The sequence below is a fragment of the Metopolophium dirhodum genome, chromosome 3, assembly GCF_019925205.1.
Source record: "Metopolophium dirhodum isolate CAU chromosome 3, ASM1992520v1, whole genome shotgun sequence".
NCBI classification, from domain to species: Eukaryota; Metazoa; Arthropoda; class Insecta; order Hemiptera; family Aphididae; genus Metopolophium; species Metopolophium dirhodum.
In genome coordinates, this window is record NC_083562.1 from 14,138,910 (window position 1) to 14,166,331 (window position 27,422).

At 28.9% G+C, this 27,422-nt stretch overlaps 1 protein-coding gene across 2 annotated transcripts in view; it reads right to left on the bottom strand.

Moving 5' to 3' along the window:
* The window catches only part of LOC132940460 (glycine receptor subunit alpha-3-like), a 31,477-nt gene extending 6,197 nt beyond the window's left edge, over positions 1–25,280 (bottom strand). Inside the window, exons 1-10 of one of the 2 annotated variants that reach the window (XM_061008086.1) lie at positions 25,144–25,280; positions 22,955–23,085; positions 14,512–14,616; positions 12,847–12,919; positions 9,588–9,658; positions 6,268–6,335; positions 5,521–5,741; positions 5,348–5,430; positions 4,119–4,265; positions 2,546–2,744 (exon numbers count right to left, since the gene is read on the bottom strand). In XM_061008086.1, the coding sequence (XP_060864069.1) occupies positions 2,546–2,744; positions 4,119–4,265; positions 5,348–5,430; positions 5,521–5,741; positions 6,268–6,335; positions 9,588–9,657 (788 nt within the window). In that variant the 5' untranslated portion in view covers position 9,658; positions 12,847–12,919; positions 14,512–14,616; positions 22,955–23,085; positions 25,144–25,280. Of the gene's footprint in view, positions 1–2,545; positions 2,745–4,118; positions 4,266–5,347; positions 5,431–5,520; positions 5,742–6,267; positions 6,336–9,587; positions 9,659–10,372; positions 10,703–12,846; positions 12,920–14,511; positions 14,617–22,954; positions 23,086–25,143 lie in introns of those variants that run through there. The other variant, XM_061008085.1, reaches the window with a different exon arrangement.
* Positions 25,281–27,422: the final 2,142 nt, after the last annotated feature.

The window sequence follows — 27,422 nt, forward strand, 5'->3', positions numbered from 1 at the left end:
CGCCGGCTGCCACTATTTCCCGAAAATAATCTAAAAATGATCAGTCTGAGAAATGTAAACAACTTGAGTAAAAATAAAAATATTATTATTTGATTTTGAAAATATTATTATTTTTATTTTTCTTATATTCAAGCGAGAAAAAAAAACCAAAAATATTTTTTTTGTCACTGTTATAAATTCATAAGTATTTTAGTCAAAAAATGTTAATTTAAAATAAAAATAATAAAAAAAAAACAAATCCTGGAGTACCACCAATGAATGATGCCAAATTTTTAAACATATCAATTGATCTAGCCTCACATAACTGTGGCTATAAATTATAATTATTCTAATACTGTAACTGTAATAGATTGTGTATACTAAATTATTTAAAAAAATATCATGTTTTTCAATTATTAAAGTTATAGATTAATAGTCATATTTTATGATTTCATAATATTATATTAGTTATATAATACTATTGTCATATTGGTAAGTATCCACCATACCTATATTTTTGAGTACTAATTTTACCACCTTAATATGTAGTTACTTACCTAATTTAGAACTACTATAGTACTATTGTCCATAATTGTGTATGCCTATTGTAAAGAGTACCCACTATTAAGTATTATGTACCCACAAAGTAATAATAGTAGGTACCTATACAACTATATAATATAACATAGTTAGCAATATCATATTATATTAAATTACACGATATATCTACGAATTACGATCTACTATAGTCTATAATCACACACGTACGTTTTGGTTGGTAAAACTATTGGTAAAACAGTTGAAATAAACATTTATTATTACTTCCGGGGATTACGTGCACGAACATGATTTACAAACTTTTTACACTTAACAATATTTAATTTTTAGTTTTTTTAGGAGACTAACTTTTTTACATTGTTCCATTTGTAGGTAAAAGCACCACGTATGCTAAAAATGTAGATCACAATGTTATCGAAATCAATATATATTATAGTTTGGTCTATTTATTTTAAATTATAAGCTGTCTGATAAATGTATTTGTTTCATATTTTTTTTTTAAATTTTGTTTTGTGTCTAACATCGTCTTTAGAGAAGTAAAAAATGCTACAATCTTCAACTTTATGGTGGTTTCTGGTAGATAATTTTACCTATTTGGGAGGGGGGTTTAAATGTGAAAATCCCATTATTTTTCAAAATAATTGAGAAAAAACTAAAAAAGATTACGGAAAAGCAGGAATATAATATATATGTAATACCAGTTTTTGACAAAAACGATTTTATTTTATTATGTTATAATTCAAAAATGAATATTAATAGATAATTGAAATTTTCATCAAATATTTACCATACTATATTCTATAAAATTTTTAAAAATATCATGGTAGGTACATTATGGATCTATTCATAAACATTTTGTAATTTAGTTTTTTTCGATTTTTGTATCGGCGATGGCTTTACTTTTTTACATTATTAATTTCAACTTATTATAATAATTGGAATTATTTTGTAACTCATTTATTAAATTGTAATTTACAGCAAATTATTGAGAATTCAGTATTTCAGTGTCTAAACTAAATACCAATAATATTACTAATTGCGATAATTCATGTACCTACCTGCACAATATAATGTATGCGGAATGTAATTATTATTTTGTTTAAGACATTGAATTTCACTAAATCATTTTTTTTAAATCAACGAGGATTGCATGTTATTGCAACTTTTTCTTTGCTAAAATATGGCCGTTTTAATTTGTATAATATCCGAACAGAAACTGGGTCGGTTTAATAATTTTAAATTCATAACACACCCTTTTTATTGCGTAGAACACGACATAATTTTTAGAAAACTCTGTAACTTATCATGCTATTTTAAATATTTTCCAAAATAAGTATTGTATAGGTATTACATTTTATAGAAGAATGGCTAGAGGGGGGAGGGGGGGGTTGAAGAAAGAAAGAGTAGAGAAATTAAGTTGTCCTTCTATATTATCCAAAAGAAAACGAAACGCAACCAAATATTTTATATAAGTCTTTAAATAAAGACCGTAATACCTACTTGGGGGTGTAGTTCTGGCGTCCTTCAACGACGCTAACACAAACTATTTCAAATAATACCGTTGTTAATAAATGAATAAGATTTTTTCAGAGCCGTATTTAGGGAGTGGCTTGAGTGGACGAATGCTTGGGGTGCTATTTTTAAAGGATACTGATAAAAAAGTCAGTGGTATGACTCACTTATATATTTCATAACTAATTTCAAACCATGTTTGATCATAATGAGACGCAAGCAAAAGATTATGTGGGTAGTATAGTAGTTTTCCACTGTACGCGCTCGACTAATTTGTTCTGATAATTGGTTAGGTAGGTTTACTCAGCAGTAAATGTAATATATTAAAATAATTTGAAAATATAATTCATCCAATCGTTATAAATTATAATATGTTATAGCATTGTACACAAAACACAATACTATCGCATAGAATTATTACTATAAACATGTTAGTATACTTAATGCAGCTGATTAACAATAAAACAATAAAATCGCTATAATATATTATATATACCTTATGGTATCGAACATGGTGACCAGGGACAGAAGTGTTGTGACCAGTAGAACCATTCTGCCAGGCACAACTTCGGGCATTACTACGAAGCTGCCCCAAGACATGATGACGAATAGCGTGCTTGGCAAGTAGCTCTCTAGCAGGTGACTTCTGAGTTCACGGCTGAGTGTGATCACCAGCCGGGCCGTGGAATGATTACCTACTCGGAAATATAATATATATATATAATAATAATATATATTATGACATAATTGACATTTTAGCCAATAGCCATGTGTACTGCAAGTATATACAAGAATTACAAGATACTAAAATCACATTTGACCAAATCTTTTAAGTTTTGACAAAATTAAGCGGAAATCTATAATAATGATTTATGATTGTTTGAAGTTAATTGATATTCTATTCAAAAATATGAATATAAATAACAAAGACGTATAATACGTTATTATATTTTAAATGTCACTAACATAATATTTATTCAGTTTTTTATTACCTATTCTTCTTACAAAATGAGAGCTCTGGTTATCCTGTTAAATTGTTTTTATCTATTAAACCAACCCACTTAGGTGAATATATTTTTAATTATTTAAGCTTTTTAAAAATAAAGCTTGTAAATATATATATACATGATAATAATTGTTTTTATAATAACATGTATATTAATGTATACAGTATATTATTTAAAAAAGAGTTTAGAAAATTGGTTCATTAAATATATTTTGATTGCATGTTTTCGGCACCACTTCATTTAAGGTCATGTTTTTTTTAAAACTTTCCTAAATCTTTTAAGGGTTAATATAATTTAAAATATAACAACTTCATAAAATATTGGAACAACCCTGTAGCCTTAAACTGGACCCTGGATCAAACTTATATCCGCATCACTGGAATATGCAGTTTGTACAGAAGATTAATTTGATCTGTTCCTGTCTAATTGATTAATTTATTAGCTGTTTAAAAACACAATGCATAAACATTTTATTATTTTAATGGATATAATATTGATATGGGAATTGCCGATATTTACATGTATAATTATCGTTAGTTATTCTAAATGGGAATTTTCAACATTTTCAAGTAATTAATATTTAATAATACAATGACAAAATTATAAAATGTTACAGTTTATAATTTTAAAAACTTCTTAAATACATAAAATATTACAAGGCATTTATGAACAATTTAATTACGTCTGAATTATTTCTATTCTAAGAAAAAGTTTTTTTTTATAGGTACATTGTTAAAATGTCTTCTTAACATTGTTGACATTGATTGTTATTGTCCAATGTTTCAATTGTTCGTTAAATCAATGACCATTATTATAACGAATAGACGGTAATTTCTATTGGTAGGTATTAACGTTAAAAACGTAGCACAAAAGCGATAAAATAAAATTAATGATATTTACCAGGAATTGTCATATTTTTTATTTTATCGTAATTTACCGTTCTAAGGGAACTAAGTTCTTATACATATATAAGCATACATTAAACATATTATAGGACATAGGTATACCTACGCGTGACTATGCGGAAATATTTGCGCGTGTGTGAGTAAAGTTTAGACTTACCATCGCCATAATAAATCACATTCAAACGATTAACAGTGACAAACGATACGACGTAACGAGGCAATCGAAATCCATCTCCAAAGTCACTGGGGAAAATCAGCGGATCGTCTCTCCAATGGAATTTCATGTCCGTCAGCGTGTATTTGTCTAACAGGTTAAACGAAAAACCCGAAAAGAAAAACACGGAGAAAAATTACACACATATGGTAATAATTTATTTTTGTAAGTGCATTATATTATATTATATAGTATCAAAAATAGCACGTGTCGGCAGGGTGACAAAAACAAAATATGTGTACTCGGGTCTTTTAAGCATATTCTATTATTTGTATAATATTCAGTTATAATATTATAAAATACACTATGTTAGTGCACAGGGTTGCTGTATTTTTTAGTTTTGGAAAAAAAGTGTTCAAAATAATACAATACAGTGCACATAAGCTATGTATAGTATACCTATTATAATTTAAAAAATTGTACTTATGTCTAAAAATGTCCGTTTAATTGGAGATGGCAATTAATAGAAACTATTACCGATATCACAATAAAATTATTTTTTAAATATTATGAAAAGTCAAAGAGCAATCGTATATACATTATCCGATAAAAATGATACCAATGACAATTTATTTAATACTATAATACTGATATAATATAAATTCATATAAATATAATTTATTTAAGACTATAGTTAAGTAGATAGAAGGTACACCCTAATCGGGCCTAATGAAAGTATTTCTAAAAACAAGTCGTCAATGATAAAATTAATTTAAATATTAATGTATTTTACTATTAGTTTTGTCACACACTATTACACACTTGTACACACAGTGGCACGGAAGACAGACGAGACAGTATGACAGTACACTTCAGTTGTTCCATAATCCATTATATGTATAAATAAAGACCGCTACCTATTTACTTTCATCTATCGATATGGAATGGATCTGTTGCATAGGCGGAAATCTATTAAAATTTCAGGGGTTTTGTTTATTAATAACGATGTATGCTTCAATTCCATAAACAATTAAAAAGTAATTGGTAGTATTTTTTTTTAGGGGGGGCGGGATATCTGGGGGCTTAGCCTCTCCCCCCAAATCCCTCTCCCGATTAACACCTATGATCTGTGGTTTCAAACAATTACGAATGACAAATAAATTGCGTAATACAACAACCCTGGAAATACGCGAATTAAGAAGAAAACAAAATAATTGATAAAGTGCGTTTACAGCTGCCGAAGTCTACAGCACAAGTTTGTACGTCCAACGGATAAAGTACGAAGTCCATGTCACATTTGATTATTATGGTCGCTCTGCAGAATACAATACAACGCACGTATATATTTATATATGCATATAGAGACTAGGTGGTTACTATTTCGTATACCATTCGCGTCCGTTACCCAATGCTAATCCGGAGTGTACTGTTGTCGTACAATCGTATCGACGCTAAGTCCTGGAACAGCGTAAGCACCTTCATCTCTCTCAATTGCCTGATGTACAGGTCAGGGATCCAGAATTTCGGGTCCTTGTCCCAGGTCAGCTCCACCTGGCTCGCGTTTCCCAAAATCCAGATCCGGGGGTCTTCCCAGTACACATGCAAAAATACGTCCAGTGCTATTTCCTGAAATATAATAACTATAATCATCTTCATTAAATCGGACACAATAATATACAATCGATATTTTAGGTAGGTACGTGGCGGTTTGCCAAACATATCATACTAGCGTACTCAGGTTTAATTATAAATGCATTTATTAAAAAGTCACAAGCCACAGTGCAGTCAGTGCACTTATATTAAATGTCGTAAAAAATTGAATCTTATGAAAATAAGTTGAATATAACCAGTGGCGTGCCCAGGAATTTTCAATAGGGGGGGGGGGATATTTTAACTAATAATAGATTAAAATGAATTGTGATGGTATACCAAAAACTCAAAAAAGGGGATTTATAGGAGAATGGAGGAGGGAGAGATATAACCCCTAACCTGAACCCTGGGAATGCCACTGAATACAACAATTCCAAATATCAGAGCTTGAATAAATGTATATATTATAATTAAAGTGAGCATGCTTGAGATTGGATTATCAGTTATCACTGTGTGTAAAATAAATGATATGTAATATTGTTGTATTTCGTAAAATGTTTACCTCTTTGCTCTCGTCTACGCCAGATATCCGATTAATGTGCAATGATAGAGATACGTCTACGTCTTTGCCTACAAGAAGAAAAGCAACAATATAATAATATAAAGATCTTTTATTAAATGGGTAAATAGGATTAGGAGAAAATAAATTAATAATTAAGATAGTAATTAATCTATAAATGTGTGTACAGTCGTGCAGGTAGCTAGATCAATGTATATGATGTTTAGATAGTTTTCTGACTTTACATTGTCATTCTGCACAATATTGCAATAAATACTATATGTCTATATATAAGTATTAAAAGTATATAACTGAACATTTTTCGTACACTTAAACTAGGTATCCGCGTTCGTAACATTTATTTAAATATTTTTCTATTTTAAATGTATGGTCATATATAAATATAAAATTATATTCAAATAGGTGTCGAAGTTATATAATATTAGGTTGGTCACCACGTTGGTGTCAAACTATATAATATTATAAATTATATTTAATAGGATGTCGCGCGGTCATGGTCGGTATTATACATCCACGCAGAGCATAGAAAGTTAGATAGAAGTTAGTATAATAGTACAGGTCTGAATTTGAATAGCATCTGCATTCTACATGTATATGAATGATGTATATAGTATATATAGTGTGTGGTATATACAAATAGCTAAGAATCTAGGATGCACGTAAAGTATACTTACTGTTTAGTCGTTCGTAGTTTAATTGTATTAAGTAATAAGTATTTATGTACTATTATGTATTGTATATTCGGGAGAAAAATATGTTTGGAATATTTTTTTGTATTAAATATTAAAATAAAACCAATATTTAATTATTTATACATTATAACCAGTGAGAATGAAAAATATGCAATTTCTAAATTTAAATATTTATTAACAGATTTAATAGTATATAAAAAATGAGCAACAATGATAAGTCGTTCTACGCTAGTACACTACAAACTACAAGTTACAGGTGACTCTATATCTCTATAAAATAATTTGATTGAAAATATTCCTATAATATTTGTACACAATACACTAATAAAAATCCTAACGACAACTTGAATATAATTATATTGATAAATAACCACATGTATGTAATATGAATGGTTATTCAGATTTTTGTATTTTAAAGGCAGTGTTTGTACAAGTGGCTAGCTAGGATTTTAAAATAGGGGGAGGGGGGAGGAGAAAGCTAAAAACCAGCAACCGTTTTATTATCTGATAACGCAAAAGAAAGGCGGGCAAGTGCGTGTTGCTCTGCTTAGAGTCTACTGTACAGTAGCCAGCCAGTAGGTAGGTTACAAATGGCTTACTGTAATGGATGGTGTTAAATTTGAATTCAATAATGTAATATCATTGTATACGAAAAACGATTCTGAGCGAAGATGGTCAGTCAGTCCATGATATTTAAATAAATATATTCGATGATATAATTATGAATAAAGTAATTTGTTCACCTATTTATGTGGAACCTTGTTTTAAATTTTCAATCCTTAGCTATAAAAGTTGAATATTTTATAAATTTTCAACTACAAAATAATTATTAAATTTTAAATTTGATAAATTTTGTCAAAATTCAAACTTTAAATGCTTAAAAAATTTGCGCCTATATCTTTTTAATATTTTTCAACTGCTATTGTAACAATATATCAGGAGCTTTGTATTAAATTTTCATGCTTTTTTACCCAACAAATACAATTTTATTGAGATTTATAGAAGAAAAAACTAAAAAAATTGGAAACTGAAAATGCCCGTAAACAGCTCAAAACAAGTCAAAATAATTTGAAAATTGTATGGTGTATAGAAATAACTCACTTCCCGTCCTTGCCACACAATATACTATTTTGCTGTGTCAAAAAACTTGAAAATTTAAAACAAGATTTCTCATAAACATTTCACGTTGTAACCAAAAAGTCTAAAAAATATAAAAATATAAATATTTTTATAGATATTGTAAGTTCAAATTTGGACGAAATTAGATATTTAAACAAAGAATAACAATGTTGGTTATTTTGTTCTAATTTAATATAATTGCGTGTATACGTGTACTGCAGTATTATTCGTTGCTATATGAAGCTTTTAAAGTACCAACCTATATTATTATATTTTGTACACACATTCAGGATTAATTTAACCTAAGTACCTAGTATTTTTAATGGTAAAATTATAATAATTTCTTGAGTAACATACTAATATCGACTGACAGTTTTATACTATACAATCTGAGCTAATGAAGTGTATGTATTATCAGATTATATTTATACTCAGTCAATTGTCTATGAATTTAAGAATTTTCTTTGACTTCAGTTTTAGTGGTTGAATTAACTTCCTAAATTAAAAAAAATAGCTGTGTTGAGTATTAGATGTTTTACTATTGATGAATGATTGATTAGATACTATTTTCTATCCAGCACACGTGTAAAATTATATTTAATTATCTAGTGACTATTTTTGGGGTGAGTGAAATAGCTAGGTAAATTACTTTTCAATATTATCAGAATTATATAGTTGTAGACTTGTACACCTTTACAACTAATTTTTAGTAGGACCACAATTTTCAAATTTCTATTTTTTCCTTTAGGTACTATCTAATAAATTCTTTTGAAACATAAATAAATAATATTATTAGCTTATTTGTATAATGTTATTTGTATTCATAAACTACATATAAAAACTGTAGGTGGAAATTAGAAAATTATTGGGATTTTAGAGATCAATCTTACTCAGCTCAAAAAAAACAGATTAATAAAATTAATTTTAGACGTTTCACATGCGAATACTATTTAACATTCAAAATGCTATTAGTTAGCCATTTTTTAATTTAAGAAGTTTGTTTGACCACTAAAATTTATGAAAAAAATACTTGGTGGAAAATAAGTGGTTTTTAAAAAAAAAGTTGTAGGAAGGTAGACTGCATACGCTAAATTTAAGTAGGTATGGTAGTATGGTGACTTGGCAAGTTGGCTACGGGGGTAAGTACTAATAGTTGACATACATCAAATAAAAAATATAAAATGTATGCTGGCCACAACCAACGTAACACACAATGCATCAATTGTTTGATTATCCATTATCACGCATAAAACTTAAAATGTGTGTTTTAAATACCACCTCATGGCACATAAATGTGTCCAAAGAAAATGTATTGTGTGGTTAGTTACCAGACATTTTTTAAATTTTTATTTTTGCATGTGTAAAAAAATTGACGAGAATGGTAAATTCAACGGATCGGCTTAGGTGTAGTACCTATATTATATTTAGGTCAAGGTTGTGGTGAGTATATGTGACTGTGAAATTGGGAAAAATGTTACGACGGAAAATAACCTGGAAGCATGTTTTTGTTGTACTCAGTTTCCATTTCGTAAAAGTCCTTTGAACGCACCAAATGAAACATTCTGAAAAAAAAATTTCCGTCTAATATTTTATATGTATAGAGTAGGCCACCCGTTTTCCAACGTCAAACTATTAGTAATAACATTATAAACCTATATAATCGTATGTACAGTCGAGTCTCGATAACTCGAACCTCAATGACTCGAATTTTTTTTAAAAAGGGACAATGTAACTCGAAAATACATAAATCGAATTAATTTTTATCTCCTTTGACATTCGAGTTATCAAGACTCGACTGTATACTATTAAAACATGGTGGTCCGTCCTATACAATACGCGAACATACCTCTGACGTCTGCATGTCTACTTATCTACTACGATTTACAGTTTTAATGTTATACTCAACGCAATAATCGAATAATATATTATCATATCATATTTGTCTTGTAAACTATAATATACTACTATTAGACAGGCCGTGGAAACGGGGGGAATGTTAGGGGGTTTACTCCTCCACCATTACAACATGGAAAGTTTATAAATGTATTTACAAACTTTTAAAACTAGGTAAGTACTAACAACTACTAACATATAATTTTAAAGTAAGTAATTTTTTTACAATGAAGAACTCTTCCCCTCCCCGTCGGCCGCATCATATTAAATTCCTGACTGTGGCACTACTACTGTAGTATTTAGAGACTATACACTAGTATAAAGTAAGTAAGTACACTAGACACTAGTTGTCATGTTGTAAAAAAATAATGAAATTAGCTTACGCGACTAATGATAAGGAAGCACTCGGTCTCATATTGTGCAGTGGACCACAGCAAGCAATACAATCAAAAACAATTATTATTCGTTGTTACTTTACTCGTTTGCACGCGTTGTCGAATATTTGTATGTATAAATCGCACATTCGCACTGTTATCTCGTTTATATAGTCATATTTATAATATGTATAATAATATAACGATTCGCCAAACTCAAAAGCAAAACACATACACCGTCCGAATACTTGTGTATTCATAAGGTGATTTCATAAGCAGCTAGTAAACACCACGACGCCACTGTTTTTGCAGTACCTATACGGGACTACGGGAGGTATATCGAGGAGTATGCATGGGCTTTGAAAGGTTTCTTAAGTCTCGTGCAAAAACCGTTTGTTGATCGCGTGACTTATTTGAATGCGAATTTCACCACTGGCTCGCCAAAAATGCACTAGCGCCAACGGTATACAATATCACAATATATGATATATAGGTACAACGTTTAAAAACGTAGCTATAAGAGACGTTTGCACCTCATGCTTATGTATATAATATACATTCAAGTGTACAGTTCACAGTGTTCACGCGCGCGCACACACACACATTAATATGTAGGTATATATAATATATATATTTACATTATACACCGTGACCTTATTATAATATAATCCTTACACGATATATGGCATACCTACTACCATCGAGTAGGTATAATAATATACTGTACTATTCAATATTGTATATTAAAATATATTTATAGGTATACAATATACATATGTTTACGCATGATATTACTATGTCATACTTCATGATGAGTTGTAATGAATAAATTGTTTATTTACATAATGTGACGTAACGACTAACGGAGAACATATTTAAATGTAATATACGCCATCGAAATATTCTAGCACTACTTATGTTTTTACATTTTTTTTTTTTTTTATTGAACTCGAGCCCGGCAACTAAGGCCATTGCCCATTAGCTATTTTTGTTTTGTTTGTAGGTATTTTGTTGGCAGGGGGAGGAACACGTGTGTGTTTGTTTTGGCAGAATTTTTGATTTGGGCACCCGTAGGTATCTGCCATGCCCGGGTGGGGGATGGCGGCACTTGTTCTCCTGACACCGTGACTTGCCCGAAGAAAAATGCCGCCCATGGCCAAGGTATCGAACCGTCGTCGGTGTGCGCCGCAACCGACGCCTTAGTCCGCTCGGCCACTCCGTCCCCCTTTTACATTTTATATGAGTGTTGAAGTTAACAGTTAAACTATATGCTTATAAATAAAAACTGTGACTAAGGATTTTTAATTTTTTTCATCTGCCTTTGAAACAATAACCTAGGAGCCTTCTATTAAATTTTCAAATTTTTTTATTCAATAGGTAAAATTTTATTGATATTTATAGAAAAAAAAACTAAAAAAAATGGAAATTGACAATGTCCGTAAACAGCTCAAAATAAGTCAAAATACTTGGAAAATGTTATGGCGTATAGGAAACGCAATTATAAACATTCAGTCAAAATTTCATGTCCCTACGGTCATTTGTTTTAGAATTACACCAAAAACCAAAATCGATTTTCTCGAAAACAGATTTTGCGTAAAAATTCCCGTTTTTCCTTAGTTTTTCTTTTGTTTTTCACGTCGCTTTTGAAAACTACTGTGAAACTTTTACTTTTGACCCTCCAAAGTACCAACTAGATTCACTTTCCTATCAGAAAAGTTACTGTTGAAGAAAATCCAAGCACTTTTACTGTCCTAAAAGTTAATGACAGACAAAAAAAAAATTTTAAAAAAAATAAAAAACACACATAATTGTAAAATCAATACATTCATCGCTTCGCTCAGAATCTAAAATGTATTTAATTATTATTAGAATTTAAAGATAAAATATATTTATTTGAGATAATGAATATAAAATATGTAAAGGTGTTTAAAATAATACTATAATCATAGTGATTCGTATCATATTAGATCTATAGTATAAAAGTTGTAATACACAAATCAATGGCATTTATATTTATATTTACAGTAGGTAACACAAATCAGTGGTACTGCGGTAAGTCACATAGGTATTGGGAGACCACTACTTTGACTTAATGTATTAAAACATATTTAAAATTATAAACAGTAATATTGTAAAATATTTTAATTTCAGGTGATGATCACAACTTACAACATTGTATCCGTAATGCTGAATACATTTAGATCGAAAATATGATTTACAAAAAAAATATAAAATAGTGTTGAATAAAGTTTTAATTTTCTGTAAACAGAAATCACATATTTATGTAGTTACGTATCATTAGATATTAAATAAATGAACATTATTATTATTTTATAGTGACATAACATTGAATATTAAAATACCTAATTAATATAATATTGTTAAAACTCAAGGCATCTACTTCATAATTACAAAAATTACACTGTAATTCAATAAAGAACATAAACAAAACAATTAATTGTAAAATAAATATAAATACTTACAAATTAAGTCTTCTTTGCTCACTTAATAATGACTTTAAATCATTATATGCTTTAATGGAACAATCTTTATCCTCTAAAAAATAAAAAATAAATATGACGACCGTTAAAGAGTTTAGTTGTCTATATTAATATATTATACGAGTAATCGTATAATGTATTTTAAAATAGTCAAAATATTCTTAGAATTCAATAAACTATATTCTGGATAGGCCGAGAGCAATAGAGCATATTATAATATTAATACGCCCGCTAGGTTTACACGAGACATAAATCACGAGTGATCCACGCTTTTGGCCCCACGACCCAAACGTGATAGAATCAAACAATGTTTGATTTTCAGTCGTGAGATACGAACGAAGGCGGCGTGGCGTGGTTCACTCTCAAATTCACGTCTCATGTAAACGCAACTTAAATCATGCACCTGCTATACCGACCAAAATATGCGTGTGTATGTGTGTGTGGGTGTAGTAATTAATATTATGTATACTTTGAACAATTGAGATAATTTCAATTTAACTATTCCGTAGCTTGTACCATCCATTATATAATTTATAGGTACTAAAATGTCCAATGTCTAATTCCAAAATCATTTCTCATTTACTGACAGGTACTAGCCACCAGGCAAACGTTCTACCGCACCCGAATTCAAACTAATTTAATTTTTACAATTTTTTTTTACAATAAAATGTACCAAATTTAAACATTAATTTTATAATTTATATACATAAAAATATGTTGTACCTACTTCAAGATCGAATGTTCTTAATACACAGCGTTTTAATTATGAATATGATGTATGGAAGGACAAAATGCGATGCTGATGTAAAAAGGAAAAAATTGAAAAATTTAATGACTTAATTTGTTAATATATTCATGTATAAGTATTATTTGGACTAATTTTAAAATTTTCTGATGAACGTCTATAAGACTATAGTTAATTATACTTTTTATAGTAGATTAATTAGAACTTTTGAACTATATACTTTCAAAGTTTTTTTACAAAGGTCCAACAATGCTATATGAATAATATTGGTTGTCTTTTGAGGCTTTTCCTCTTATAATATTATGTTCCTAGTGCTTGTTGTGAAATTAGCATTACAAACTTCAAAAGTGAATACATTTTTAACATGTTTCCAACAAATGTCCAATCACACCCAATAATGTTATATGAATATTATATACATACTCTAAAATGTATGGTACAAATTAGTAAAATTATTTGGAAAAGTTCTATTTTTGGGGATATATAAGTACAGGCGAAACGTTTTCCTGGCACCGTTCTTAGATGATTTTTGATAAAAAAAAATTTAAAATTGACTGTACAAATTATGGACAAGTTTTAAAATTCGTAAATAACAGTACCTATATGTTAGGGAAATGCACTTCTTTTGGAGTCTTTGTAGGTAGATCTTAACAAAGTAGAATACACACGAGTACCTATTAGTACTATAGGTACTAAAGTTATCACTAACAAATATACAATTTAATATAGTAAAACATATACGCCTATCTACTCGTAACTTTTTCTTAGCTCATAATATATTATAGTGCTTTAGCTTGGTACTTTCAAAGAATATTTATGTTGTATTATTGTAAGTAGGTACCTATATGTTTTCGTAAGGATAAAATAATACTGAAGGTAGAAAATGTTTAACACAAACTTACGGTTTTGGAATTTTTCCTCGTACCCTCGTTATATAATTCTACGTTGATAGCCACGTCATTAACTTCAAATGAGATCATCTTGGTATTTTTGTAGATGCGATTTATCTGAAAATAATTTTATAAATTTATATAATATTTTCATAGATAATAAGTATTGAATGTCTCAACTTACATAAACATATAATAAATTTCAATAATTGTACGTTGTGTAAGTTACTAAAGAATTGAAATACAATTTTCTAAAATTTGTCAAACAAATTATATTAGGTACCCATAACAGACATTTATTTAAAAATCATAATTTCAAATATAATGTTTTACTTACTGTTTCATCAAATGCATATTTATAAATGAAACTGTTTGCGTGTCATTGGTCACTGATACTAATTATTCATAATTTTCTTTTTATACCGTCTTTACTTAGGATATATATATTATGCATAATAGATGTAAAAGTGCACTTTAAGTTCAATGTTTACACAAAAAATAAATATTTGTTTGTTTGTTTTAGTAAAATATAACCTTCATTAGTTCATTATAATATTATGTGACCGCATAACCGATTCACATTTACCAAATCAAATTACTGCTGACCACATATTTTCTTTTTTCTTTTAAGTCAACTTAAACTATCCATACAATATATACCATGGGTCTCTGATCTTCATTTTACAACTTAACAAATCTTAAATATGTTTCTTTAAATATTAGTTTATTAAAGAAGGATAACTCAAGGGGCACCAAGTTATCAATTTTCAAGTTAATACAAAATATTCAACTAGAGTTACAGTAATAAGGCAAATAGATTTTAGAAAAACAAAAAATTTGGAAAAAAATGTAGAAAATACTATTCAAAATATTAAGTTCATTAAAGAATGATTATTCATGGGGCACCAAGTTATCAATTTTCAAGTCAATACAAAATATTTAACTAGAGTTACAGTACTAAAAAAAAAAAAATTGAAGGGAGGTGTTGGCGCCCACAGGCAAATTGATTTTAGAAAACAAAAAAGAAATTTGGAAAAAAATTTACAGTAGAAACACACATAACGAAGTTCTAACTAAAATGTCCCGAAACGTAAACAGAAAAAACTATTTAAAATATTTAGTTCATTAAAGAATTATTCAAAGGGAACCAGATAGTCAATGTTTAAAAAATATGGCTAAAGTTAAAATCATAAAAAAAAAAAAATCGAAGGGAGGTGTTGGCGCTTGCAGGCAAATTGATTTTAGAAAACAAAAAAAAATTTGGAAAAAATTTGACTGTATGAATACACATTACAAAGTTCAAACTAAAATGCCCCAAACCTTAAACAGAAAAAACTATCAAAATATTTAGTTCATTAAAGAAGGATTATTCATGGGGCACCAAGTTATCAATTTTCAAGTTAATACAAAATATTAAACTAGAGTAACAGTACTTAAAAAAAAAATTGAAGGGAGGGTTTGGCGCCCGCACGCAAATAGATTTTAGAAAACAAAAAATTTGAAAAAAGATGTAGAAAAAACTATTCAAAATATTAAGTTCATTAAAGAATGATTATTCATGGGGCACCAAGTTATCAATTTTCAAGTCAATACAAAATATTCAACTAGAGTTACAGTACTAAAAAAAAAATTGAAGGGAGGTGTTGGCACCCGCAGGAAAATAGATTTTAGAAAACAAAAAAAAAAATACAGTAGAAACACACATAACGAAGTTCAAACTAAAATGTCCCGAAACTTAAACAGAAAAAACTATTCAAAATATTTAGTTCATTAAAGAAGGATTATTCATGGGGCACCAAGTTATCAATTTTCAAGTCAATACAAAATATTCAACTAGACTTACAGTACTAAAAAAAAAATTGACGGGAGGTGTTGGCGCCCGCAGGCAAATAGATTTTAGAAAACACAAAAAAAATTTGGAAAAAATTTGACTGTATGAATACACATTACAAAGTTTAAACTCAAATGCCCCGAAACGTCAACAGAAAAAACTATTTAAAATATTTAGTTCATTAAAGAATATTATTCAAAGGGTACCAGATTGTCAATGTTTAAAAAATATGGCTAGAGTTAAAATCATAAAAAAAAAAAATCGAAGGGAGTTGTTGGCACCCCGCAGGCAAAAAGATTTTAGAAAACAAAAAATTTGAAAAAAAATGTAGAAAAAACTATTCAAAATATTAACCACCAAGTAATCAATTTTCAAGTCAATACATAATATTCAACTAGAGTTACACTACTAAAAAAAAAAATGAAGGGAGGGGTTGGCGCCCGCAGGAAAATAGATTTTAGAAAACAAATAAAAATTACAGTAGAAACACACATAACGAAGTAAAATGTCCCGAAACTTAAACAGAAAAAACTATTCAAAATATTTAGTTCATTAAAGAAGGATAGTATGGCACCAGGTTATTTATGTTTAAAATATTCAGCTAAAGTTAAATTATAAAAAAAAATTGAAGGAATGTGTTAGCACCCGCCGGCAAATTAATTTTAGAATACAAAAAAAAAAATTATATAAATTATATAGTGGAAATACACATTACATACAAAAAACTAAAATCTCCAAAATCTTAAACAGAAAAAACCATTTAAAATATTTAGATCATTAAAGAATTATTCAAAGGGTACCAGATTGTCAATGTTTAAAAAATATGGCTAGAGTTAAAATCATAAAAAAAAAAATCGAAGGGAGGTGTTAGCGCCCGCAGGCAAATAGATTTTAGAAAACAAAAAAAAATTTGGAAAAAATTTGACTGTATGAATACACATTACAAAGTTCAAACTAAAATGCCCCAAATCTTAAACAGAAAAAACTATCAAAATATTTAGTTCATTAAAGAAGGATTATTCATGGGGCACCAAGTTATCAATTTTCAAGTTAATACAAAATATTCAACTAGAGTAACAGTACTAAAAAAAAAAATTGAAGGGAGGGGTTGGCGCCCGCAGGCAAATAGATTTTAGAAAACAAAAAATTTGAAAAAAAATGTAGAAAAAACTATTCAAAATATTAACCACCAAGTTATCAATTTTCAAGTCAATACTTAATATTCAACTAGAGTTACACTACTAAAAAAAAAAATGAAGGGAGGTGTTGGCGCCCGGAGGCAAATTGATTTTAGAAAACAAAAAATTTGAAAAAAAATGTAGAAAAAACTATTCAAAATATTAACCACCAAGTTATCAATTTTCAAGTCAATACATAATATTCAACTAGAGTAACAGTACTAAAAAAAAAAATTGAAGGGAGGGGTTGGCGCCCGCAGGCAAATAGATTTTAGAAAACAAAATATTTGAAAAAAAATGTAGAAAAAACTATTCAAAATATTAACCACCAAGTTATCAATTTTCAAGTCAATACATAATATTCAACTAAAGTTACACTACTAAAAAAAAAAATGAAGGGAGGTGTTGGCGCCCGCAGGCAAATTGATTTTAGAAAACAAACAATTTGAAAAAAAATGTAGAAAAAACTATTCAAAATATTAACCACCAAGTTATCAATTTTCAAGTCAATACATAATATTCAACTAGAGTAACAGTACTAAAAAAAAAAATTGAAGGGAGGGGTTGGCGCCCGCAGGCAAATAGATTTTAGAAAACAAAAAATTTGAAAAAAAATGTAGAAAAAACTATTCAAAATATTAACCACCAAGTTATCAATTTTCAAGTCAATACATAATATTCAACTAGAGTTACACTACTAAAAAAAAAAATGAAGGGAGGTGTTGGCGCCCTTAGGCAAATTGATTTTAGAAAACAAAAAATTTGAAAAAAAATGTAGAAAAAACTATTCAAAATATTAACCACCAAGTTATCAATTTTCAAGTCAATACATAATATTCAACTAGAGTTACACTACTAAAAAAAAAAAAATGAAGGGAGGTGTTGGCGCCCGCAGGCAAATTGATTTTAGAAAACAAAAAAAAAATTTACAGTACAAACACACATAACGAAGTTCAAACTAAAATGTCCCGAAACTTAAACAGAAAAAACTATTAAAAATATTTAGTTCATTAAAGAAGTATTATTCATGGGGCACCAAGTTATCAATTTTCAAGTCAATACAAAATATTCAACTAGAGTTACAGTACTAAAAAAACAAATTGAAGGGAGGTGTTGGCGCCCGCAGGCAAATTGATTTTACAAAACAAAAAAGATTTTTCGAAAAAAATTTAGAAAAAATTATTCAAAATATTTAGTTCATTAAAGAATGATTATTCATGGGGCACCAAGTTATCAATTTTCAAATCAATACTAAATATTCAACTAGAGTGACAGTTCTAAAAAAAAAAATTGACGGGAGGTGTTGGCGCCCGCAGGCAAATAGATTTTAGAAAACAAAAAAAAAAATTTGGAAAAAATTTGACTGTATGAATACACATTACAAAGTTTAAACTAAAATGCCCCAAATCTTAAACAGAAAAAACTATCAAAATATTTAGTTCATTAAAGAATGATTATTCATGGGGCTCCAAGTTATCAATTTTCAAGTCAATGCAAAATATTCAACTAGAGTTACATAACTAAAAAAAAAAAATTGAAGGACGGAGTTGGCGCCTGCAGGCAAATGAATTTTAGAAAACAAAAAAAAAAATGTGGAAAAAATTTTACTTTAGGAAGTCGCTTTAGAAGTACACGGGTACTCAGCGTACTCCCAGGTATAGCTGGTTAATCTTGAAAAATATTTATACAAAAAAATCTACTAGAGTTCAATGAATTGAAAAAAAAATTGTTTGAGAAATCTGCGTGAAATAACACTTAACAAAAGAATACGCTGGAAGCTGAATACTGCAATACATATTAACTACAATCCAAAAACTAGGTATTGTTTACATTATAATAATACGAACAGTTATTATGATCAGAGGTGTATCACCGTAATATATGTATTAGAATATGTATAAAAACGAATGTAATTTATAAATGATGCAAAAAAATTAAATCAGAAAAAGGTCCTGCATGGACTCTATTATGTGATTGTAATTTATGAAGGACATAAAATAATGTTTAATTTAAAATAATATTGTGTTTGGCTGGTTCAACAGTCAATATAACAAACTATAAAATCTAAATGCAAATAAAAACATAGTCAGATATCTGTTTTAGTCTTTGTAAATATGTGCGGAAAAAAATTAGATTTAGTATAATGTAAAAAAATGTGGATAGAAAACCCTGAGAATTCTTTAACAGTAGGATATTAAAACACAAAACTATATATTAAATTTAAACTATTGATTTTATACATTTTCTATTTACAAAAGCTCATAAGTATTAAAAACCTTATAAAATCCTAAAAAATTATATTTTGTTATATTTTAAAATACATTTTATAATTTGTTGTGTTAAAAAAATCATTATTTAATGTTGGCTGTATTTAAGTTTTTAATAACTATACTGGTACAACTCTAGCTGACAGTCTTTAAGACCGTGTTAAAAACTATAATAATTAGTTAACGTCTAATTTACTGTCCTATCCTAACCTAACCTAACATAACCAAATTAATAATATTTAAATATTTTCTTTCATTGTTATGTTTACAATATCGAATACCTTTATTGTTAGTAGGAAAAGATCATCGCAAAGCTCACGACCAGTGATTGTAGTCGTCTATCATTACCATAGCTTCATCTAACCTTAGGTTTCCCAAACTAGCTTCTTATGACTAATTACATTAGGACACTTTGAATAAAAAGTTCCTGAGTTGCAGGTTGCCGAACTTATAAGTGATTGATTATCAAGTTGATCCTTAGATTGTTGACACCTTAGTTCCCCTCGAAGACCGCTGGTAAGACTATTATGTCCTATCCATTATGTTATATCTATATTATCTATGATGGAGCCATACCCAGCTCACTCGTGTAAACAATTTGAAGCACATAAAAGCGATTAATAAAAGTCTCTATTAATGATAATATGAAATCCCAGACTTGTCCCCCATATTCCTGACATTAAGAGCCCAGCCCACCTTCATATTCTCTATGCAAAAAGTAAATTTAAGACAAATTTGTAAATCAATGCACAGTCTCTCTATTGTACTAATATTTGTGATTTCATTAATTTTCAGTATTTTGTATAATTAGTAATAATTAGTAAACCTAACCTACTGAGGCAACCTTGAGGCATTTCCTTTTAGGAAATTAATTAAATCCTCAAACATAACTCTTAATTCAAGAGTTTGTAACTAATACAATCATAATATAATATGTGTATAGTACATTTCGTAATATTTCTTTATAATATTTACTGTTAGTGAAATATTAAGTTTGTATTTCTAATATAATATATGTTATGATATTTATGGACGACACTTGCACCATGGCCCCTCGATATAGTAAAGTGGCGACCCGGCACATCTCTTTTAGATAAATGATTAAATACTTAATCAAGTCTTCCAATTTACTAAACATTTATGTTTTGTAGATAATTTGAAGAAAAATTTAAAATTGAAGAGAGACTGTGTGAATTAACAAAATTTGTGGTATGAAATGTTTATTTGAACACCTGTTATAATGTATTATATTGATCTTAAGTTAATTTTTTATAATGTACTATAGTAAACATTTGAACGTTTATTACAATATACGTATATTATACATAGATTTCAAGTATGATTTTTTTTAGTTTTTTTTTTTGATAAATACCTACCTACTACAATACAAGACACTTTATTTTTATATTTTGAAGCAAATTTAAAGAATTTTTTTTGTATACCAATTTGAATTATTATGCATATATTTGCCTGTTTTTAGTGCATACATGCAGGCAAATATTTAACACTTAAGAGGATGTCAGATTTTTAGCGCACCATTTATTTCTCTCTCCGACCCACGCACAATCATTTTATTGTTTTCTTAATCGTACATTTGGTATGCTACGCGTGGGTCAAAGATGGAAAACAAATAGTGCGCTGACATCCCAACCAGCAACAAGTTTACACGAGTGAGCTGGGTATGGCTCCATCATAGATAATAAAGATATGGATAGGACATAATATCAGCGGTCTTCTTCCTTCGAGGGGAACAATTGAGGCCAAATAAAGTATACTCATATCGAGTATCGACTATCAATATAAAGAGCCTCAATTGCCTTCCCCTCCGGGAACGTGGCCTCAAATGTATTTAACATAGGCGTGGACTATCCATGGTGTCAACCATCAGAGGATCAACTTGATAATCAAACACTTAAGTTCGGCAACCTGCAGCAACTCAGGATCTTTTTATTCTGAAAAGTGTCCTAATGAGTCATAAGAAGGTTAGTTAGGTAAACCTATGGTTAGTTGAAGCTAGTGGCCTTTGCAATTCAAGATCTTTTCCTACATATTCGGCATTGTTAACATAACTATTCTACCTTTACACTTTTTCTTCCCCCGTCTCTCACAGCTATATACAGGTTCAGCCACTCTCATTCCACACCTCCATATGATCGGTATTCTGTCTATCCATCTCTTCTTCAGTCTTCTCGCCCATCATTTCTCCGTTAAATCAACTTCTATAGCCACTCTCACTATCTCTTATCATACAGTGACCGAACCACCTAAACCTATTCTCTCTTGTTTTCACTACAATATGTACACTACCCTACACTACCCTTAATTAATTAATTTCTTATTCTATCCTCTTTTGTACCTTAACACCTTACCTATTATTCTCATATCTGCTACTCTCACTCCACTTACCTACCCTAACCTTACATTTCTTTTTCATCTTTCCCTTTCATAATTCCTATTCACTCAGTCTCTAGTTACCTACAAGTCATCATACTTGATTATCGGTGAAAATATTTAAATATCATTGAGCGAATTCCCTACTCGAAAGAATTGCTTAAAAAAATATCATACCTCACCAATTTTCTAATTTTGAACACGACTTTATTGATAGCCCGAATAGTGTTATACCAGTATAGTTATTAAATATTGAAAATTTTCGGGCAATACATCCCCTGATCAATTAACTATAATAAAAAAAAACCTGTCTTCGAAACACTTAAACGTTCACACATTTCAATCTGCTTATGATATATTATTCACATTTAACGAAAACTAAAACTATCGTGACGGAACTGAATTACGAAGAACGTATAAAACAAAAATAATCGTCACCAAGTGATAGGTATAATCTGCTATGTACTTACAAATCATATTAAATAACATTAATCATTATGTATTTTCTTATTTTGTTAGGTAGGTATAAAAACCTACCTTCCTACTTATAAAGGAATTGCCTAATCATTGATTTCAAATTTTAAAAATTATTCTACTATAACAATAAATTAACAGTTGTAGGCAAAGTATTATAATTTAAGGTATTTTTCATAATATCCTAATTTTTGTACACCTATAACAACTGGATTTTAAAAACTACTCTACATCTAGCGGGTATATAAGTTTGTCTGACAATAAATATTTACATTAGGTCTACCGCGTCAACAGAGTAGTAGGACAAAACTTACGTAATTATTTATTCTTCCGGCGAAACGCGTTCCCTTTGAGTGTATAATAATATTGTCTAGTGTCAGAGCTGTGCGTCTCCGCCAAGCAAAATTCAGCGGGCGTCTTCATATCTCCGATCCAAAAGTTCAGTCTGGAAGTATTGAGATTAATGACATTTATAAAAATAGGCACCTAGCTTAATAACCAGAATGGAACGAAATATGTGAGTACGTATTGGAATCGCCGTTCGTCTCAAACGATTGTCATTTGCCATGGATTATTTATAATTATAACCTAACCATCCCAATCATAGAAAATATATACATGGTCCTAACCGATGGATGATGGATATTTTTACATTATCTTCAAAAAAATATTTATTTGTTTCTATTAGACGCAAATGCGGTAAATTGAATTCAAATTTATAATATAGATAACGGTTTTTTGACTTGGTAACCATTTATTTATTACTTAGTTTATAAACAAATTCTAATTGATATAAAATAGTAATTATATAAAAATAGTTTTATTGATTCCAATATTTAAAAATAATGTTTCAAATAAAATAATAAAAAAAATTTAAGAAATACCTATTAATTAATATGTATTACCTAAATAACAAAATAACTAAATAAATTCGTGTTTTTTTTTAAACATTTTCAGCCCCCTCTCCCCCCCCCCCCCCCCTTACGAAATTGTGTCACTCCTCCTTAGAGTGGCGCGCCCCTTAGGTTAAGAGCCCTTGAAATAGTGCATGTTAAAAAATCAGCCATATCCTCCCCCCCCCCCCTTGACAAAATCATTTGACTCATTTAGCTACTTTTTGAATTAAGAACTATACATTGAACGTACAAAACTGTACCTACCTACATAATAGTTATCAACCTATTAACCCATCAATAATATTATATTTTTTATTGTGTACACTAATCGATTGGTATTTACAAAATAACGTTAAGTTATTAATATGACGTGGATTTAAATGCATTAAAAATAAGATAAATGCCTTAAAAATACGATTTAATGCACTTATATTACAAAGCTTAATAAAATGGCAGGAAAAATTAAAAGTCCAATTTAAACGAATATAAAATAGAATTTAGATAAGTGTATAGGTAGTGTTTTCGTTATCTTTTGAGTTTCATTATAGCACATCAGTCAATCAGATGCTATTTAATATTTTAAAATAAAAAAATTCGACAGTAATTCCATATTGGCAAGTGTTGTTTTCTATAACTGAAGACTGAAGTTATAGTATCGAACATAATGGGTACGTAAAAAAATAGAAATATAAGAAAAAAAATTACCTTTATTTAATTGTATTTAGTTTTATTCTAATAAGTTTTTCGTTTGTTCGTTTTGTATTTTAATAGTTTATACGAGGATATATTATTATTACTAATAATTATAGTAGTTGTGTTTGTTTTATTTCATTAATTTATTTAGTACTATATCAATAAATTATATATTAATTAATAATTTTTAAGACATTGTGTTAAAAAAAATAAAAAATAAATGTGATTTTAATTAAAGTCTTGTAATGTACCTACCTATATTTAAAAAATAAATAAATATAATAATAACTGTTGAACTTTTAGGGACATAATAGGTAACACATTCGTGTATGTAGTATTACACTATTTATATAGGTTTATTTATATACCTATACGAGTATATGAGTAGGTATATTATTCATAAGTGCGCACACGTCAGGATAGGCAGTTGACCATTCCGTGAATATACTTTTATGTGTACATGGTTATACATCCCTAATCCCTATGATATAGTATATAGATATTAGGTGAACAATAGAAGTTAAGTATGTGACACTAAATTAATAGTTACCTATAACTTATAACGGTGTATTTGGAAAAAAAATTACCAGTTATTAATTGAAATTGTATCTTATGACTATTATCAGTTTTAAGTCATAACATATATTTCTATAAATTAAACCAAAATATTTATATATTTATATTAAGTAGTAAGTACCCTGTATAGGTATGCACCTATTAATTATAATTATTCTACAAACAGGGACTGGAAAAACGACGACGACGTTTATATCTCGCGTATTTTATACATTTCTAGTCCGGAACTAAAATATGCGCCTACAACACTTGGATAGCACATTTTTCGTGACATTAAATATTTGTTTTAAGTCTTAAAAGTAAATTTAAGCCCCAAAAGAATATAAAAACAAACTTACTTTAATTATCGACTCCTTCGGCGGAATCCGTGACGTGTGTGAATTGCGACGCCCATGAGGAAACTCTCCAGAATACAGCCAGAACTTAGAATATTGTGATTATGAAAAATAAAATTATTCGAAACGCAGTAAGTTTTTTGCTCATACTTCTTTGCTTATTGAAATTTTAGAATTTTTTATCGACTGTGTCTTCTGCAACGACTTTGAGATTTGCCATAGATTAAATAAATAAATGATAGATATTATACTAGGTACGTTAATATGATGAATCCACGGATATAATATAATGCAACTTTTTATGTCAAAGAGTTCTGTGTTAAGGAACAATTTGTTCATTGAAATTTGATATGACAATAAACCAAAATAGTTTATATTGAATTATAATAATATGATATAGGTATTATTTAAATTATTATTTTCGTTTATCAATTTAATTATTGATTAAGGTGGTGAATAGATATCAGAAGCACAAGAATATTTTTATAAGAGCATATTGTATTTTATGAATTATTAAATAAAAATGCGATTACTGGATTTAATTATTTATTTATATATATTTAACCTAACCTGGACTTAGATAATTATTTTATTACATATAGGTAAGTCGATCAGAAACTATATTTACACTGAATGTTAATAGTAAAAAGCTATTAAAATATCTATTATTTGTATTTATTTGTTAATAATAATTAGGACTTAAATATTAGCAGTAATCTTGTTCCTTTCACAAAATGTTTTTTAATTATTTTTAATTTACATTTACATTTATCCCAAAGTGATCTCTGAATAATCATTCAATGATGAATTTAATAGTTACATTCTCGGTTACATTAATTGGATTATAAATTAAAATAAAATACAGTTTCCAGCTTCTACTACAACATTATTTTGCATTTTATTTTATGTTTTTAATTTTTTAAATGCAGTCTGCACCTTCTGTTGTTGATTTTACACGTAATATAATAAAATTGATACTAGTGATGAGTAGGTACCTGATTGTTTAATTAAAATATTTACACGATTATTAACTAAAAAAATATCTATGAAGTATAAACATCCGCATTTCCATTAACTATAAATTCATAATTGTATGAGCTATACATGTTACATATATTTTTCGAGAAAACTATTTAAAAAACAAGAATAGTTCCTATTTGATGTCACACGGGTTGATCTAGCAAATGACTGCTACGACAACTGTGCAATTTTTTTTAAGCATAATACGTTTTGAAAACGTCCAGAAAAGAGTTTGTTTTAAGACTGTCTGTCTTGATAACAAATAATTTAATTTAGAGTGTATTGTTATATTATATTATAATGAAATTAATAATTATAGTAAAATATATAATTGCAAGACATTTAATACCTATATCTATAGCCATCTAGGGTATAAACTACACTAAAAAAGGTGTAAGTATGCTAATAAAATATATGAGGTGTATAATGTATTTATGTATATAAAAATATAAAATATAAAGATTAATAACATTATATTGTTTTAAATACTTCGCGCAAACCTAAGGTGATACCCGGCGTATAGTATAACATGCAAAAAGGTGCGTATTAAACTTGGCGTGGTGAAACGAAGACGGTCTCGCGTATTTTATACATTACGCTATTGGGATTAAACTTATAAATGCTTCTACGTCACCTAGTTAACAGATTGTCCGTGGCAATAAACATTTAATTTAAGTCTAAAAAGTAAATGTAAAATAGTAGGTAATAATATGAAAACAAACTTACTCGTAAAAATCTACTCTTCCGGTGAAACGTAGGTAGAGTGCCGCCATCGCCGAAGAAACAGCTATATTCATCCATCTTCATCTAATCATCTCACTCCGATGAGCTGAAACTTGAAAGTATCGAAATATTTTATGAAAATAACCTGATCAAACGAAATTTGCGAGATTGTGTTACAACTTATCCGGTTTAACGAACTGTCCGTTTATATTAATGAATTGTTAACCGTCGCCGACGAATTTCGACAATTGACGATTGCCATAGATATTATAAAATATATTATTTACTATGATATATCCAAAGAACTTATATATTATTATATAAGTACTCAGTATACCTATACGGTATATTTATAAATCGTATGTTCTTTGTAACGGGATAAAACGGAGTGCCCATTTAGGTGGCGCACTCTCGTGGCCCGTTACCCCACCGTCACCTGCAAAGACTACCGCGCGCTCGTGCGATTACAGAGTCGGCGAAACATCGGCGAACGCCCAAACCCAACCGCCCGCACAGCCACAGATAGCGCCCATGCAGTA